The sequence below is a fragment of the Entelurus aequoreus genome, linkage group LG19 (genome assembly GCF_033978785.1).
Source record: "Entelurus aequoreus isolate RoL-2023_Sb linkage group LG19, RoL_Eaeq_v1.1, whole genome shotgun sequence".
NCBI lineage: Eukaryota > Metazoa > Chordata > Actinopteri > Syngnathiformes > Syngnathidae > Entelurus > Entelurus aequoreus.
The window spans coordinates 50146399-50164327 of record NC_084749.1 but is presented as its reverse complement, the minus strand read 5'-3'; the positions used below and the strand labels follow the sequence as shown (position 1 = coordinate 50164327).

Here is a 17929-nt window from a genome sequence, read left to right as displayed (position 1 = left end):
AACTTTTTTAATGTAAAATTATAACTTTTTAATGCAAAATGGTGACATTTGTCATATGAAACTCTGATGTTTATCACAATATTGCCAATTGTTTTGTTGTTCTTTTAAAATAGTGACATTTTTGAGTAAAATTATGGCTTTTCGTCATAATTAAAATTCCGATTATTATTATAATATTGCCAAAATGTTACCAAGTTTTCTTATAAAATTACGACTCTTTTCATAAAATTGCCAAAATGTTAAGCTTTTCTTGTAAAATTGCGACTGTTATTGAGTAAAATACCAACTTTTATCATAATATTGCACAAATGTTCACTTTTTCTTGTCAAATGTTGACTCGCGTTGAGTAAAATGAGGACTTTTATTATAATACTGCCAACATTCTAAGTTGTTCTTGTGAAATTGTGACCTTTTTATTGTGAAATTCTAACTCATTTTTTATATTTGCATAGTATGTATATATTATTAATGTTGTAAATACACTTCTTTATATATCTAGAAAGTCTGGTCCTAAAGAGGGAGGCATTTTTCTCAGGTCTCAGGAAGTGTGTGTGTGTGTGTTTGTGTGTGTGTGTGTGTGTGTGTGTGTGTGTGTGTGTGTGTGTGTGTGTGTGTGTGTGTGTGTGTGTGTGTGTGTGTGTGTGTGTGTGTGTGTGTGTGTGTGTGTGTGTGTGTACTGGACAACTTTTTTCAAATTGACTGTGTGTCGCTTTTAAAAGTGCTCCCCCTCTGGTCAACATATGAAATAACAAGTCTGTGTAAGAAACTGAAATGCAGCCATTTTTTTGCCAAAATTAATAAAGTAAAATTATTAAATATGTATAAAGAGACATGCTGTAAAACCCTGAAGTAAATAATGAAGATTAAAAATTAATTACCAAAAAAAATAAACAAATTAATTAATTAATTAACTAAAGTTATTTAGTTCAGTTATTCAGTCTTTTTCTCACAATGTGTCAACTTTGTTCTTATGAAATTGGGAACAATTTCTCATATTCTTTCTGTTTCTGTAATATTGCAAAAATGTTCTCGTAAAATTATAACTTTTTTTAATGTAAAATTATAACTTTTTTAATGTAAATTTATAACTTTTTAATGTAAAATTATAACTTTTTTTAATGTAAAATTATAACTTTTTAATGCAAAATGGCGACATTCGTCATATAAAACTCTGACGTTTATCACAATATTGCCAATTTTTTTGTTGTTCTTGTAAAATAGTGACATTTTTGAGTAAAATTATGGCTTTTCGTCATAATTAAAATTCCGATTATTATTATAATATTGCCAAAATGTTACCAAGTTTTCTTATAAAATTACGACTCTTTTCATAAAACTGACAAAATGTTAAGCTTTTCTTGTAAAATTGCGACTGTTATTGAGTAAAATACCAACTTTTATCATAATATTGCACAAATGTTCACTTTTTCTTGTCAAATGTTGACTCGCGTTGAGTAAAATGAGGACTTTTATTATAATACTGCCAACATTCTAAGTTGTTCTTGTGAAATTGTGACCTTTTTCTTGTGAAATTCTAACTCATTTTTTATATTTGCATAGTATGTATATATTATTATTGTTGTAAATACACTTCTTTATATATCTAGAAAGTCTGGTCCTAAAGAGGGAGGCATTTTTCTCAGGTCTCAGGAAGGTGTGTGTGTGTGTGTGTGTGTGTGTGTGTGTGTGTGTGTGTGTGTGTGTGTGTGTGTGTGTGTGTGTGTGTGTGTGTGTGTGTGTGTGTGCATGTGTGTGTGTGTGTGTGTGTGTGTGTGTACTGGACAACTTTTTTCAAATTGACTGTGTGTCGCTTTTAAAAGTGCTCCCCCTCTGGTCAACATATGAAATAACAAGTCTGTGTAAGAAACTAAAATGCAGCCATTTTTTGCCAAAATTAATAAAGTAAAATTATTAAATATGTATAAAGAGACATGCTGTAAAACCCTGAAGTAAATAATGAAGATTAAAAATTAATTACCAAAAAAAATAAACAAATTAATTAATTAATTAACTAAAGTTATTTAGTTCAGTTATTCAGTCTTTTTCTCACAATGTGTCAACTTTGTTCTTATGAAATTGGGAACAATTTCTCATATTCTTTCTGTTTCTGTAATATTGCAAAATGTTCTCGTAAAATTATAACTTTTTTTTAATGTAAAATTATACCTTTTTTAATGTAAAATTATAACTTTTTTAATGTAAAATTATAACTTTTTTTAATGTAAAATTATAACTTTTTAATGCAAAATGGCGACATTTGTTATATAAAACTCTGACGTTTATCACAATATTGCCAATTGTTTTGTTGTTCTTGTAAAATAGTGACATTTTTGAGTAAAATTATGACTTTTCGTCATAATTAAAATTCCGATTATTATTATAATATTGCCGAAATGTTAAAGTTTTCTTCTAAAATTACGACTCTTTTCATAAAATTGACAAAATGTTAAGCTTTTCTTGTAAAACTGCGACTGTTATTGAGTAAATTACCAACTTTTATCATAATATTGCACACAAGTTCACTTTTTCTTGTCAAATGTTGACTCGCGTTGAGTAAAGTGAGGACTTTTATTATAATACTGCCAACATTCTAAGTTGTTCTTGTGAAATTGTGACCTTTTTCTTGTGAAATTCCAACTCATTTTTCACAACAAGCTTTTTTATATTTGCATAGTATGTATATATTATTAATGTTGTAAATACACTTCTTTATATATCTAGTAGGGCTGGTCCTAAATAGGGAGGCATTTTTCTCAGGTCTCAGGAAGTGTGTGTGTGTGTGTGTGTGTGTGTGTGTGTGTGTGTGTGTGTGTGTGTGTGTGTGTGTGTGTGTGTGTGTGTGTGTGTGTGTGTGGTGTGTGTGTATCCACACAGGGTGTGTGTGACGCGTCTAGTGCAGTAGAAGTAGAGAGATGTCTGTAGATAGTGCATGTTGCTTTCTGCTTGCTACTCTCTGCTTACAGCTACCGCCGCCAGCTAGCCCCCTTCGGGGGGTGAAAAGAGGAGCCGAGTGTGTAAGTCTCCTCCTGCTGGTACAAAGCCTCTCCACCACCAAGACTCCTTCAGTGCCTCCTCGTGGCCACACACGGATAAGGGTCTTTGCAGACCCCGAACTAAACTGAAGGGGATCTCGGAGCAGCAGTGGGCCCCAGAGACGTGGCGTATAGGCCCACCTTTGTGTGGAACACGCCCTGACGCCCGTCAACCCTGCCCCAACTATGGGTAAATAGCCCCATTGCCTTGTGGGTCAGCTTATTTAGGCAAAGGCTAAGGGAGCACACCCTGACAGAAAAGCAATGTGCTGAAGGCACCCCACAGCCATGTGGGTAAAACCGGGAGGCAGTATGGCTACGGGAGTAAACCCCAAATGAAAAATCTGTGCTCCGGGGACACACACATGGGCAGGTTTCCAGCAGACCGGATCTCTGGCAGTCCCCTGCAACTGCACTCACCTGAAGGTCGTCTGAAGTTTTTCTCGTGCCACTGGAATATGGTGGGTGTGGCCAAGATTGTGGGGGAAGGAACTGCGCGCACCATCCCTCACACAAATACACTCTTTGCGCAGGCTTCAGCTTCTTCCGAAAAGTCCTCTGGCGACAGGATAAAGCGACGGGGGCAGGTCAAGGATGTGACTGGGAGCTCCTAGCTTGAATCCTGCACAGAGGCGGCATGGGTGTGATGGTCGTTGTGAAGATTGGGATCAGGAACATGATCTTCCTTCGGCAGCTGCCCATGCGACTGAGCAGCCCCATTTAGGGTCCGCACTGCTCACCCCAAATTGGGGAAGGGTCTGGAAAAGGTGACCCAAAAATTGTCTGTTCCTCACACCTGGGTGGCAAACCGCAGCCACCAAGGCATCCCCTACTGCGGTCGAAAACATAACAAAGGAAAGCATATGACTATACACCTGGCTACCTGGAACGTCCGCACCCTCCTCGACACGCAGGATGGGACGGAGAGACCTCATAGACGGACGGCGCTCATTGCACATGAGCTCAAGAGATACAATGTCGACATCGCAGCACTCAGCGAAACTCGGTTGTCGGGTGAAGACTCCCTGACAGAAGTCGGTGAAGGCTACACCTTCTTCTGGAAGGGTCTCCCGGAAGGCGAACGTAGGCTCCATGGAGTTGGCTTTGCTGTAAAAAGCAAATTACTCAATAACATCCCAGAGTCCCCCCAAGGCATCAGTGAGCGGCTCATGACCTGGCGTATCCCCCTGGTGAAAGGCCGGTTTGCTACGCTACTCAGTGCGTATGCCCCTACCCTGGATGCTGATAGTAACATCAAAGATGCCTTCTACGAGTCTCTTGCGGCTGCCCTATCCAGAGTCCCTAAGTCCGATAAGCTTGTCCTCATGGGTGACTTCAATGCCCGAGTTGGCACAGATGCCCAGCTCTGGACTAAAACAATCGGGCCTCATGGATCTGGGAAAATAAACAACAACGGCATTCGACTCCTCTCTCTGTGCTCTGAGCACCAACTTCTCATCACTAACACAATTTTTCAGTTAAAAAAGAAATACATAACATCTTGGATGCACCCACGGTCCAAACATTGGCACCTGCTGGACTATATAATTACACGACAACAAGATCGACAATACGTCTGCGTAACCAGGGCCTTACGTGGGGCTGAATGCTGGACTGACCACCGGCTGATCAGATCCAAGCTGAGGATGAAAATCCGACCCCCGCACAAGAAACAGCAGCCAAGAAAGCGACTGAACTGCAGGGCCCTGGATTCTCCAGAGTGTACATCTCACTACCGCAGCAAGCTAGCTGCGGGGCTTTCCACCTTGGAGGATTACGGTACCACCTGTGACATGGACAGTGAGTGGGCAAAACTGAGGTCAACATTACATCAAGCTGCCTCTGAAACCATCGGCTTTACTCAGAAGCACCATCAAGACTGGTTTGACAACAGCTCGGTAGAAATACAGGAGCTGCTGGACGCCAAGCGCAAAGCCCATGCTGCCCTGCTCTCCAACCCTCACTCTCCATCACTCCTCCACCATTATAAAACAACCAGAGCTGAGACACAGAAACAACTGCGGTTCATGGAAAATGAGTGGTGGCTCAAAAAAGCCCAGGAGATCCAGGGATATGCAGATGCTAATAATACCTACGCATTCTACGCTGCTGCAAAATCCATCTATGGCCCACAAAAGCGAAGCATCGCTCCAGTAAGATCCGCAGACGGACACGTGTTATTCAAGGATAAACAACAAATTCTTGAGCGTTGGGCTGAGCACTTCGACTCACTGCTCAATAAAATAAACCCCTCTGATCCATCAGTGCTCTATGCACTCCCAGATCTCCCGCCTTCTCCCTTCCTTGATGATCCCCCCATGTTCAGTGAGGTCCTTACTGCAATCAGGAGCCTCAAAAACAACAAGAGCCCTGGCCCTGACGGAATTCCGGCTGAGATACTGAAGAAGGGAGGCTATCTACTGAAGCGGAAGCTGTTTCATTTCATACTAGCCATCTGGCACAGGGAGGCCCTGCCTCAAGAATGGAAAGACAGCAACATTGTCACCATCTACAAGAAGAAAGGAGATAAATCATCTTGTGGAAACAGTCGTGGTATCTCCCTTCTCTCAGTGGCCGGCAAGGTACTTGCGAAAATTATGCTTTCTCGCCTTTCATTTCTAACAGAGGGCATCCTCCCAGAGACACAGTGTGGCTTCAGAAAGAACCGAAGTACACTAGACATGATCTTCGCTGCCCGTCAAATCCAGGAGAAATGCAGGGAACAAAACAAGGACCTCTATATTACCTTTATTGACCTCACCAAGGCCTTTGACACAGTTGACCGTGATTTGCTCTGGAGCATCCTCAGGAAGTTTGGTGTCCCCCCCAAGTTTCTCAGCATCCTAAAACAGTTTCACGATGGTATGCAGGCCTGTGTACTTGTAGGCAGTGAACAGTCCCCCTCTTTCCCAGTGAAAGTAGGGGTGAAGCAGGGGTGTGTACTGGCCCCAGCGATCTTCAATCTCTTCCTGGCAGCAGCCACACTCCTATTCCGCCAGTCCATCACAAAGGATAGTGGTGTCTCCATCGAGTTTCGCCTGGATGGGAGCCTATTCAACATCCGGCGCCTACAGGCAAAGACGAAGATGTCAGGCACCAACATCCAGGAGCTGCAATATGCAGACGACTGCGCACTCCTCGCCCACACTCCTGATGCCATGCAGCATGCACTAGACACTATGTCATCAGTCTACCGCTCACTAGGTCTGGTGATCAACATCCAGAAAACAGAGGTTCTCATCCAGGAGAGGTCCCCATCCCCTACACCCCCTGTCTTTACCATCAGCGGCACACCCCTCAAACTCGTTGAGCAATTTTGCTACTTCGGCAGTACTCTGACCCCAACATGCCAGATCGATGATGACATCCAGGCTCGTATCAACTCAGCCTCCTCTGCCTTTGGAAGACTGCGCTCCCGGGTGTTTGAAAACAACCACCTTCGAACCTCAACGAAAGTGTCTGTCTACAGGGCGGTGTGTGTTTCAACTCTGCTGTATGGGTCAGAAGCCTGGACAATATACCGCAGACACATCCGCTGCCTTGATGCATTTAACATCAGATATCTCCAACGCATTCTTGGCATCACATGGCAGGATCGAGTTCCTCATACGGACATCTTACAGCGCACTGAGTCCATGAGCATAGAGGCCACCCTGGCACAGCGACAACTCCGGTGGGTTGGTCACACCATCCGGATGCCAGGACACCGTTTGCCTCGTCAGATGCTTTATGGTCAGCTCCTTTCAGCCAGCAGAAAGCCCGGAGGACAAAAGCTGCGGTACAAAGACCAACTGAAAGGGATATTGAAGAGGTGCAACATCAAACCCTACGAACTTGAGACAGCTGCAGCCAATCGATCGTTGTGGCGCTCGCTATGCCATGACGGGGTCATGTATCTGGAGGAGTGTCGGAACCAACACCGGAGGGATCAGCGGAGGCGAAGACACCACCCTGCAGTTCCAGAACCATCCCATCCCCCTGATCCAGGCCTGACATGTCCCCACTGTAGCAGGACGTGTGGTTCCAGGATCGGACTTCATAGTCATATGGAGTGGCATCGTCGTCAGCAACGATAGCCACCGACCAGAGCAACAAAATGGAAGCTACGTCATCTTCGACTACGATGGACCGCCTAAGCAAGCAAGCAAGTGTGTGTGTGTGTGTGTGTGTGTGTGTGTGTGTGTGTGTGGGAAAAGTACCAAGGCTAGGACTAATTGCAGTAACAATGTCAATGTTGGACACAATGTGTCAGAATATGAGGACACGCTCCATCTCTCCCTCACCTTTCTTCCTTTCCTCGCCTCCTATCAGAGAGCCGTGCTGCGGCTTTTTGGACGTCTGATTCCTGCCTCCTCATTACTGATGGGCCTGTCAGCTGGAGTGTGTGTGTGTGAGTGTGTGTGTGTGTGTGCGTGTGTGTGTGTGTGTGTTTGTGTGTGTGGGGGTGTGTTTGTGGCGGGACCAGACAAGATTTGCCTTGAGCGGGACGCATGTACACGCTGTCAGACAAACTGATAGATGAGCACACACACACACACACACACACACGCACACACACACACACACACACACACACACACACACACACACACACACACACACACACACACACACACACACACACGCACACACGCACACACGCACACACGCGTGTTTGGGTATGGTGATGAGCTGGCATGTGTGACCCGTGCCTGCTGCTCGTTAGGCGGCTGCACTCCAAAGCCCAACAAAGGTGGGCGGCTGTGAGATGGCATCATTAGGGACACACCTACTGGGCGCCCTCTCACAACTTCTTCTCTTTCCCTGCCATCCTTTGAGGACGTGGACATGCGCCTCGTATTTGTTTGTGTCAGATGTTTTGATCTGGCTTTTGGCTGTAATGGCTTTTCACTTCAAAGGTCATCATTCCCACACTTGACTATTTCCACAGGTGTTGTGTTACAATGTCTGACCAGTATCCGTCCCTATGTGGGCACATACGGACTCACTTCCTTAAAATGACAGTCAATGTTGACTAAAATGTAAAGCAGGGGTGTGCAAACTACGTCTTCAATTTGGCCGGCGGGGGGTCATGACTTTTAAAAAGTCAAGTTACAGGCTGCTGCTTGGTCGCCATCTGGTGGACGACGTGATTAATTCAGGCTGATGACCCCTTATCACGGTGCGAATGAAGCCGAGCAGAGGATTTACCTGTGCGACCCAATGCAAACAACCTTCCCTAGTCATGGTGCAAAAAAAAAAAAAAGCCAATATTACACAAATTGTGCATATTGTAAAAAAAGAACATCCATGCACTATTCAGAACACCCGTTTAAATCAATGACAATGCATGATGGGAAACATGCACAACACTCCACACTTATCCATGTTGGGCACATTTTAGCTGCTGGAGATTGCTGATTGATTACAACATTTTAAGGATGTTGTCATGGAAGTAAACAATGTAGGAGTCAAACTTTCACATACTCTTAATAGACAATTATATTGATTATTAATTATACATCCATTATATTAATATAATATGTATATGTATATGTATATAATATGCACAAAAAATCCTGGGCTGCCCCCTCCCCTCCCTGAAGGCTTTACACAACTCCCGCTGCCTCAACAGAGCAAAAAGCATCACCAAGGACAGCACACACCCTGGCTTCCACCTGTTCCACCTGCTACCATGGGGCAGGCGTTACAGGTGCATCAGAGCCAGAACAAACAGGCTCAGAGACAGCTTCTTTCCCAGAGCTGTCACCATCTTGAACTCTAACTTATAATAATAATTCACTCCTATACAATATCATACCCTAATACCCTACTGTGCAATATTACCCTTCAAGTGCAATACGTCCGACACTGATTGTTATTTATTACTCAGGTACTCTTGTCTTGTTCTGTATATTGTACAGTATTTTGTATTTCAATAGTGTTTTGTATATTGTACAGGATTGCTTATTATTTGTATTGGATGGTAGTCTGTTTATTTCAATTGTTAGTTTTTTCTTCATTACCTGTTGTATAATTTAATTTATTTTTACCCCATATTTGTTCCCACTACCATACCTTAAGTTGGAGTCCTTAATCTCGTTATATGCAAATATAATGACTATAAAGTCCATTCTATTCTATTCTATATAAGTGTATATATATATATCGAGATATAAGTATATATATGAGTGTGTGTGCGTGTATGTACATATATATATATATATATATATATATATATATATATATATATATATATATATATATATATATATATATATATATATATATATATATATATATATATATATATATATATATATATATATGTATGTATACTTTCCATGAAGGTGGCTTTCAAATGTTAGTAGCATAATGATGAGGAAAAGATCCAGTGGTTGTGGGTGTGTGAGAAGAAGCGTCTTGGATGTGCTTAAAGGATCATTTCTAATGACCTAAACTCTCAATAAAAATGCAACAACAATGAGAAGTGTTGGGAAGACTACATCTCCCGGCGGGCCTAGAAAGGCCTCAGCATCCTCCAGGGAGGATGTAGCTGGGGAGAAGGAGGTCAGGCTTTGTCTGCTTTCTCTCTTAGCCTGATAGGATGCAGCTGTTAAATAACATGCTCTTCATTATGCATCTTTCACCACGACACTTCATTATGCATGTTTGACCACGACACTTCAGTGCCAAAACAGTCACATGTTACAACCAAACATCAACAAATCGGGGTGTTCTGAGCAGATATCTACATGGGATGTCAGATATCAAAGAACAGGTGGAGGATTATATCTGTGGGAAATGAGCTTGTTTTGTTTCATTTTGGAAGTGTACAGTAAATATATGAACAACTTCTACTTCTTCTTCACTCCTGTCTGTTCAACTAAATCATGGACGTCCAAACCACTGTCTTCACTTTGGCTCGGGAGGATTTAATAAGGAATATGACCCAATCCAAACAAGCCAACACACACATGACACCACCTGCTCACTCAACTTTGTGGGGAAATACTAAACTCGCCACAATTATCCATGTTTGCTGCATTTTACATGCTTCATTTTTAGGATTGATTACAAAACTTTAAGGAGGTCATTATGGAAGTAAACAATGTAGGAGTCCAACTTTCACACAATGTTAATATCTAATTAGATTTTTTTAGATATCCATTTAATATTATTAAATGTACCGTATATATAAATACATACTGAGCTTATATACAGTGTGTATATATATATATATATATACTGTACATATAATATGTATTTATATATATATATATAATAGTGTGTATTTATATAGATATAATAATATTAAATGGATATAAAAATATTATAATTATATATTAACTTTATATATACATGTGTATGTGTATATATGTAGATATGCGTGTTTATGTATATATACATGTGTATGTGTATATATGTAGATATGCGTATGTATATGTATATGTATATGTATATGTGTATTTACATATATACACATACACATGTATATATACATAAACATGCATATCTACATAAATACATGTATATATAAATATATACACATACACATGTATATATACATAAACACGCATATCTACATATATACACATATACATGTATATATACATAAACACGCATATCTACATATATACACATACGCATATGTACATATATACACATACACATGTATATATACATAAACACGCATATCTACATATATACACATACACATGTATATATACATACGCATATGTACATATATACACATACACATGTATATATACATAAACACGCATATCTACATATATACACATATACATGTATATATACATAAACACGCATATCTACATATATACACATACGCATATGTACATATATACACATACACATGTATATATACATAAACACGCATATCTACATATATACACATATACATGTATATATACCTACGCATATCTACATATATACACATACACATGTATATATACATAAACACGCATATCTACATATATACACATACACATGTATATATACATACGCATATGTACATATATACACATACACATGTATATATACATAAACACGCATATCTACATATATACACATATACATGTATATATACATAAACACGCATATCTACATATATACACATACGCATATGTACATATATACACATACACATGTATATATACATAAACACGCATATCTACATATATACACATATACATGTATATATACCTACGCATATCTACATATATACACATACACATGTGTACATATATACACATACACATGTATATATACATAAACACGCATATCTACATATATACACATATACATGTATATATACCTACGCATATCTACATATATACACATACACATGTATATATACATAAACACGCATATCTACATATATACACATGCACATGTATATATACATACGCATATGTACATATATACACATACACATGTATATATACATAAACACGCATATCTACATATATACACATACACATGTATATATGCATATGCATATGTACATATATACACATACACATGTATATATACATAAACACGCATATCTACATATATACACATACACATGTATATATACATAAACACGCATATCTACATATATACACATACACATGTATATATACATACGCATATCTACATATATACACATACACATGTATATATACATAAACACGCATATCTACATATATACACATACACATGTATATATGCATACGCATATGTACATATATACACATACACATGTATATATACATAAACACGCATATCTACATATATACACATACACATGTATATATACATAAACACGCATATCTACATATATACACATACACATGTGTATATACATATATACACAAATGTATATACATATACCGCCATTTAAGAGTATTTACTTTAAAACACTGTAAAAAGAGAATAAACAGAAATAAAGTATTTCAATACAAGTTACATGAAAGACAAAGTAAGTTGTCTGTGACATTTCAACATGAAGGAAATGCATTAAAACAAATGTGCTAGCTTGATGCTAATTTACATTGGATATACCATACACATGCTACCACTTAGCATTAGAGGTGTTACATGGCGATATCAACACCTCCAAATTCGGTAATGAAAACTAAAACTCTATTCGAACCGCTGCTGTGCAATAAGTACATTACTTACAGTATTAACACTTTGATGGACTCGGCAAAAGACAGCGTAATGGCAAAGACTACTTCCTGACTACGGTAACACGCCTAGGACAAACTGAAATGAATGCCTACGTGCAAATGGTCCTGAGAAGTAAATAGTACACTTCTATGTACTGCATCATAACAAAGTACATGTAGTGTGTACAAGTACTACAAAAGCAGCCACAAGTACTGCATGAACATGCTGACATCGTACCGGCCGCAATATCGCAAGTGCAAAAAGTTGTTTTTCCAGACAAAAGCATCTTTTTGTCCCGTTGTGCTCCCTGAAGAAGTGGAGGTCAAACATTGTGCGGTGAGAAGAGAATCTTGAGACTGACCTTGCGTTGCTTGGTGGAGTCCAGCTTGACCAGCCAGTAGGACGCCACCTTCGCCTTGTGATGTTTCCACTGGTCAAGGATCTGCCGACACAAAGTTGTGGCGTCACCAAAGATCCGGGACAGTCACGCGGTGCTGAAGCGTCATGACCAGGCCAGAAGGCGGGCTCACATTACACCAGTTTTAAAATCTCTTTTTTTTTTATTTTTGTTCCATCTGACCACAGAACTTTCCTCCAGAAGGTCTTATCTTTGTCCATGTGATGTCAGATGGAACAAAAATGGAGCTGTTTGGCCACAATACCCAGCAATATGTTTGGAGGAGAAAAGGTGAGGCCTTTAATCCCAGGAACACCAGCCCTACCGTCAAGCATGGTGGTGGTAGTATTATGCTCTGGGCCTGTTTTGCTGCCAATGGAACTGCTGCTTTAAATGGGACAATGAAAAAGGAGGATTAGCTCCAAATTCTTCAGGACAAGCTAAAATCATCAGCCCGGAGGTTGGGTCTTGTTGGGTGTTCCAACAGGACAATTAGACTTAGACTTCCTTTTTACTGTCATTCAAATTTGAACTATACAGTACAGAAAAGAATGACATTTTGTTGCATTAGTGGCAGGAGACTTTAATCAAGCTAACATGAAAACTGTGTTCCCCCATTTTTATCAATATGTGAATTTCGCACCCCGGGGTGGAAGCATGCCGGACATGGTGTACAGCAATATTAAGCATGCACAGCAATATTAAGCATGCGTTTAAAGCTGCAACCCCGCCCCCACCTCGGCTCCTCGGACCATCGATCTGTGATGCTAATTCCTGCATACAAGCCCCTGCTGATCAGAAAGCAAGCTGCAGTGAAGCAGGTGACCACAATGACCCCCAAACACCGGTCAAAAGTGGTAAAGGAATGGCTAAATCAGGCTAGAATGAAGGTTTGAGAATGGCCTTCCCAAAGTCCTGGCTTAAACCTGTGGACAATGCTGAAGAAACAAGTCCAAGTGAGCATGCTAACAGTACCATGCTAATAATAGCATGCTTACAGTTAGCTTTAGGGACATGTTGAAACATATGACCCTGAGGTGTATACCTGTTTTTTAAATCTAGCATGCTAGTGTTAGCATGCTAAAATGCTAGCTGTAACATTTGGTATTTAAAAAAATTGACATTGTAGAAAAAGTTGTATTGGCAACAAATAAATACAAACATTGAAAAAATACAATATTTGTGGTGAATGTTTTTGATGCCAATATTCATATTTTTGTACACTTTCATTGTTTTCATGATTTTGTTTCTTTGCTTTTCGGTTTTGCTTCTTCTTTTTTAACGGTATAAAAATAACATTGTAACTAATCCCATCCTAGAAGCTGCACTGTGGAAGGACGTTAGCCGCTAGCGAGGACCGTTACGACGCGTTGGCGTTTCGCCGTCCAATGTTGGGGCCACGGCGAGAAGGTATGGTCAACATTAGGATATGACTAACATTTAAAGTGCTTTCCAACATTCACAGTGGTGGCATCAGACCTCAGAGGGGCTTCTGGCCTTGGTGGTGTTGACACTTGCTATTGTTTGCATCTTTAGTCTCCAGTTGCTAAAGCGTCAACAAACATTATTGTCGCACAGAGAAGACAATAAGATGTGCTCCACCCACCTCATCCAGCACTGACTCCGCCTCCTCCTCCGTTTTACCGGGAAATCGTATCCTCATGGCCATGAGAGCAGTCAGTGTTTGACGCACAAGCTCCGCCTCCTGCTCTTGACTCCTCAGGTTGATTAGTGGATCGCCCTGATAAATCAAACATATAATATAATCACTATATTCAATAAAACAATTACCGGTACTAATTTCCTACGCTTTGTACCCTGCGGCAAACAAAAATGGTGCAGCTAATTTATGGATTTTTTTCTCGCTGTAATGCAAATAGTAAAAAAAAAACCTGGTAAAAACACTAAAGAGGTATGTTTGTGCTGTGGCGCCATCTTTTGATTGACATTGCTCACTGCGGGCAAATGTGAATTCCTGCTTTTTAAAGTTTTAAACCGTAAGTAGAAGTGCCGTTCCGTCTTCTAGCCGTCCATAGCGTTTTTACTCGTACGGATTCTTCATTCGTCACTCCGAGCAACGTTTGTAAATTTTACAATATAACTAAAACTATTCTTACTTACTAAATGTCTGTAGGAGTGTTTTCATGCATATTTGTGTGCGCTATCGTAATGTAATGAAGCCAGCGTCGTTAGCATTAGCTAACATGCTAACATGTTTACAAGTGTCTGTGTTAGTATTATTAACTTACATTCTTTTTGTATTGTTTCACTTTCACAAATTCCTCAGTAAATTCATATATATATCTGTGACTTATAGTCCAGTGCGGCTAATATATGGAAAATATATATTTTTGTCAAAAATTCTGTGGGAGTGGCTTATATAACTTCGACTTTTTATCTCATAATTTTGACTTTTTATCTCATAATTTTAACTTTTTATCTCATATCTTTGACATTTTATCTCAGAACTTTGACTTGTTATCTCATAACTTTGACTTTTTATCTCATAACTTGGACTTTTTATCTCATAACTGACTTTTTATCTCATAACTTGGACTTTTTATCTCATAATTTTGACTTTTTATCTCATATCTTTGATTTTTTTATCTCATATCTTTGACTTTTTATCTCACAACTTTGACTTTTTCTGTCATAACTTTGACTTTTTTTCTCATAACTTTGACTTTTTCTGTCATCATTTTAACTTTTTATCTCCTAATTAAGACTTTTTATCTCATAACTTTGACTTTCTATCTCATAATTTTGACTTTTTATCTCATATCTTTGACTTTTTATCTCATAACTTTGACTTTCTATCTCGTAATTTTGACTTTTTATCTCATATCTTTGACTTTTTATCTCATAACTTTGACTTTTTATCTCATAACTGACTTTTTATCTCACAACTTCGACTTTTTATCTCATAACGTACACTTTTTATCTTATAACTTTGACTTTCTATCTCATAATTTTGACTTTTTACCTCATATCTTTGACTTTTTATCTCATAACTTTGACTTTTTATCTCATAACTGACTTTTTATCTCACAACTTCGACTTTTTATCTCATAACGTACACTTTTTATCTTATAACTTTGACTTTTTATCTCATAACTTTGACTTTTTATCTCATAATTTTGACTTTTGATCTCATATCTTTGACTTTTGATCTCATAACTTCAACTTTTTTTCTCTTAGCTTTGACTTTTTCTCTCATAATTGTAACTTTTTATCTCCTAATTAAGACTTTTTATCTCATAATTGTAACTTTTTATCTCCTAATTAAGACTTGTTATCTCCTAATTAAGACTTTTTATCTCATAATTTGGACTTGTTATTAGATTAGACAAACTTTATTGAAATTGTTCCACACAGTAGCTCAGTTCCAAAGGTTGGAAAGGATAAGGATGGAAAGGATAATGCACACAAGGGCACAAAAAGAGGGCGAAAACAAAATGTATCAAGTAGACTAAAAAAGTACCTTAGTAGAAATATAAAATATAACACATATGTAATATATACATATTATATATACAGTATATAATATATACTGATATACTATATTGATACTGATATATACTGATATCTCATAACTTTGACATTTTATCTCATAGTTATGACTTTTTATCTCATATCTTTGACTTTTTATCTCGTAACTTTGATTTATCAGAATCCTAATCCTAATCAGAAGTACTTTATTAATCCCTGAGGGGAAATTATTATGATTATTATTTATTTTATTTTTTTCGGAATCTCATAACTTTGACTTTTTAATCTGATAATTTTGACTTTGTATCTCCTAATTAGGACTTTTTATCTCATAATTTTTTACTTTTTTATCTCATAATTAAGACTTTTTATCTCATAACTTTGAATTTTTATCTCATAACGTTGACTTTGTATCTCCTAATTAGGACTTTTTAATCTCATAATTTTTGACTTTTTATCTCATAATTAAGACTTTTTATATCATCATTTTGACTTTTTAGCTCATAAGTAGGACTTTTTATCTCGTAGTTATGACGTTTTATCTCATAACTTCCACTTTTTATCTCCTAATTATGACTTTTTATCTCATAACTTTGACTTTTTATCTCGTAACTTCGATTTATCCATCCATCCATTTTCTACCGCTTATTCCCTTCGGGGTCGCGGGGGGGCGCTGGAGCCTATCTCAGCTACAATCGGGCGGAAGGCGGGGTACACCCTGGACAAGTCGCCACCTCATCGCAGAACTTCGATTTATCAAAATCATAATCATAATCAGAAGTACTTTATTAATGCCCGAGGGGAAATTGTTATTATTTTATTTTTTTCGGAATCTCATTATTTGGATTTTTTAATCTCATAACTATGACTTTTTATCTCATAACTTTGACTTTGTATCTCCTAATTAAGACTTTTTATCTCATAACTTTGACTTTTTATCTCATAGTTATGACTTTTTATCTCATATCTTTGACTTTTTATCTCATAACTTCGATTTTTTTTTAAATCATAATCATAATCAGAAGTACTTTATTAATCCCCGAGGGGAAATTATTATTATTTTTTTTTTTTCGGAATCTCATAACTTTGACTTTTTAATCTCATAATTTTGATTTTTTTAATCTCATAACTATGACTTTTTATCTCATAACTTTGACTTTTTATCTCCTAGTTATGACTTACCATTGAGGTATTTCTTGTTTTGTGGCGTAAAGAAGCTTCCATACTGAACTGTGACAATATTAAAACATGAAATAAAATCCAACAAATCCAATGAAAAAGTTAGTGTGGAGTAATAAAAACTATTAGGGTGTATAAGAAGTACATTATTGAAGTTGTAAATCTTGGAGTGTAATCTTGCCAGAGGAAAGTTGTAAAACATGATTTAATGAAGAAAATTATTTTGACGGACGTCTCAACTTACTTTGAATATTGAAGAGGGGACTTTGTGTGTGTGTGTGTGCGTGTGTGTGTGTGTGTGTGTGTGTGTGTGTGTGTGTGTGTGTGTGTGTGTGTGTGTGCGTGAAACCTCACCATGCTGGACTGGATGGTTCCCAAGCTGTTGCTGTGCGGCACCCGGTGGGCGGAGCCACTGCGACTCAGCGAATGAGAGCGCAGCGTGGCGGAGCCGGGCCGCGCCAGCGTGGCGACGTGAGAGGCGGGTCTTGTTGACGGAGCTCGCACTTCACCGGGCGACGACAAGGACGCGATGGAGCGGGGACAGGAGATGGAGCGTCTGATTGGTCCGGAGGGGGTCGGAGACACGGAGGGGGCGGGGCTTGTTTTGGTGGGCTTGACTGCTGGCTTCCAATGCATGCGGCCTGCAGGAAGCAATGGGAGGAAACAGGAAGTGCAC

The 17929-nt window shown here is 38.7% G+C and overlaps 1 protein-coding gene across 2 annotated transcripts in view; it reads right to left on the bottom strand.

Annotated features, from left to right (window-relative positions):
• The window catches only part of ttll7 (tubulin tyrosine ligase-like family, member 7), a 181146-nt gene that overhangs the window by 33613 nt on the left and 129604 nt on the right, over positions 1-17929 (bottom strand). For both annotated transcript variants that reach the window (XM_062028630.1, XM_062028631.1), the window contains exons 16-18: positions 17608-17894; positions 14192-14326; positions 12550-12630 (exon numbers count right to left, since the gene is read on the bottom strand). In XM_062028630.1, the coding sequence (XP_061884614.1) occupies positions 12550-12630; positions 14192-14326; positions 17608-17894 (503 nt within the window). The remainder of the gene's footprint in view (positions 1-12549; positions 12631-14191; positions 14327-17607; positions 17895-17929) is intronic.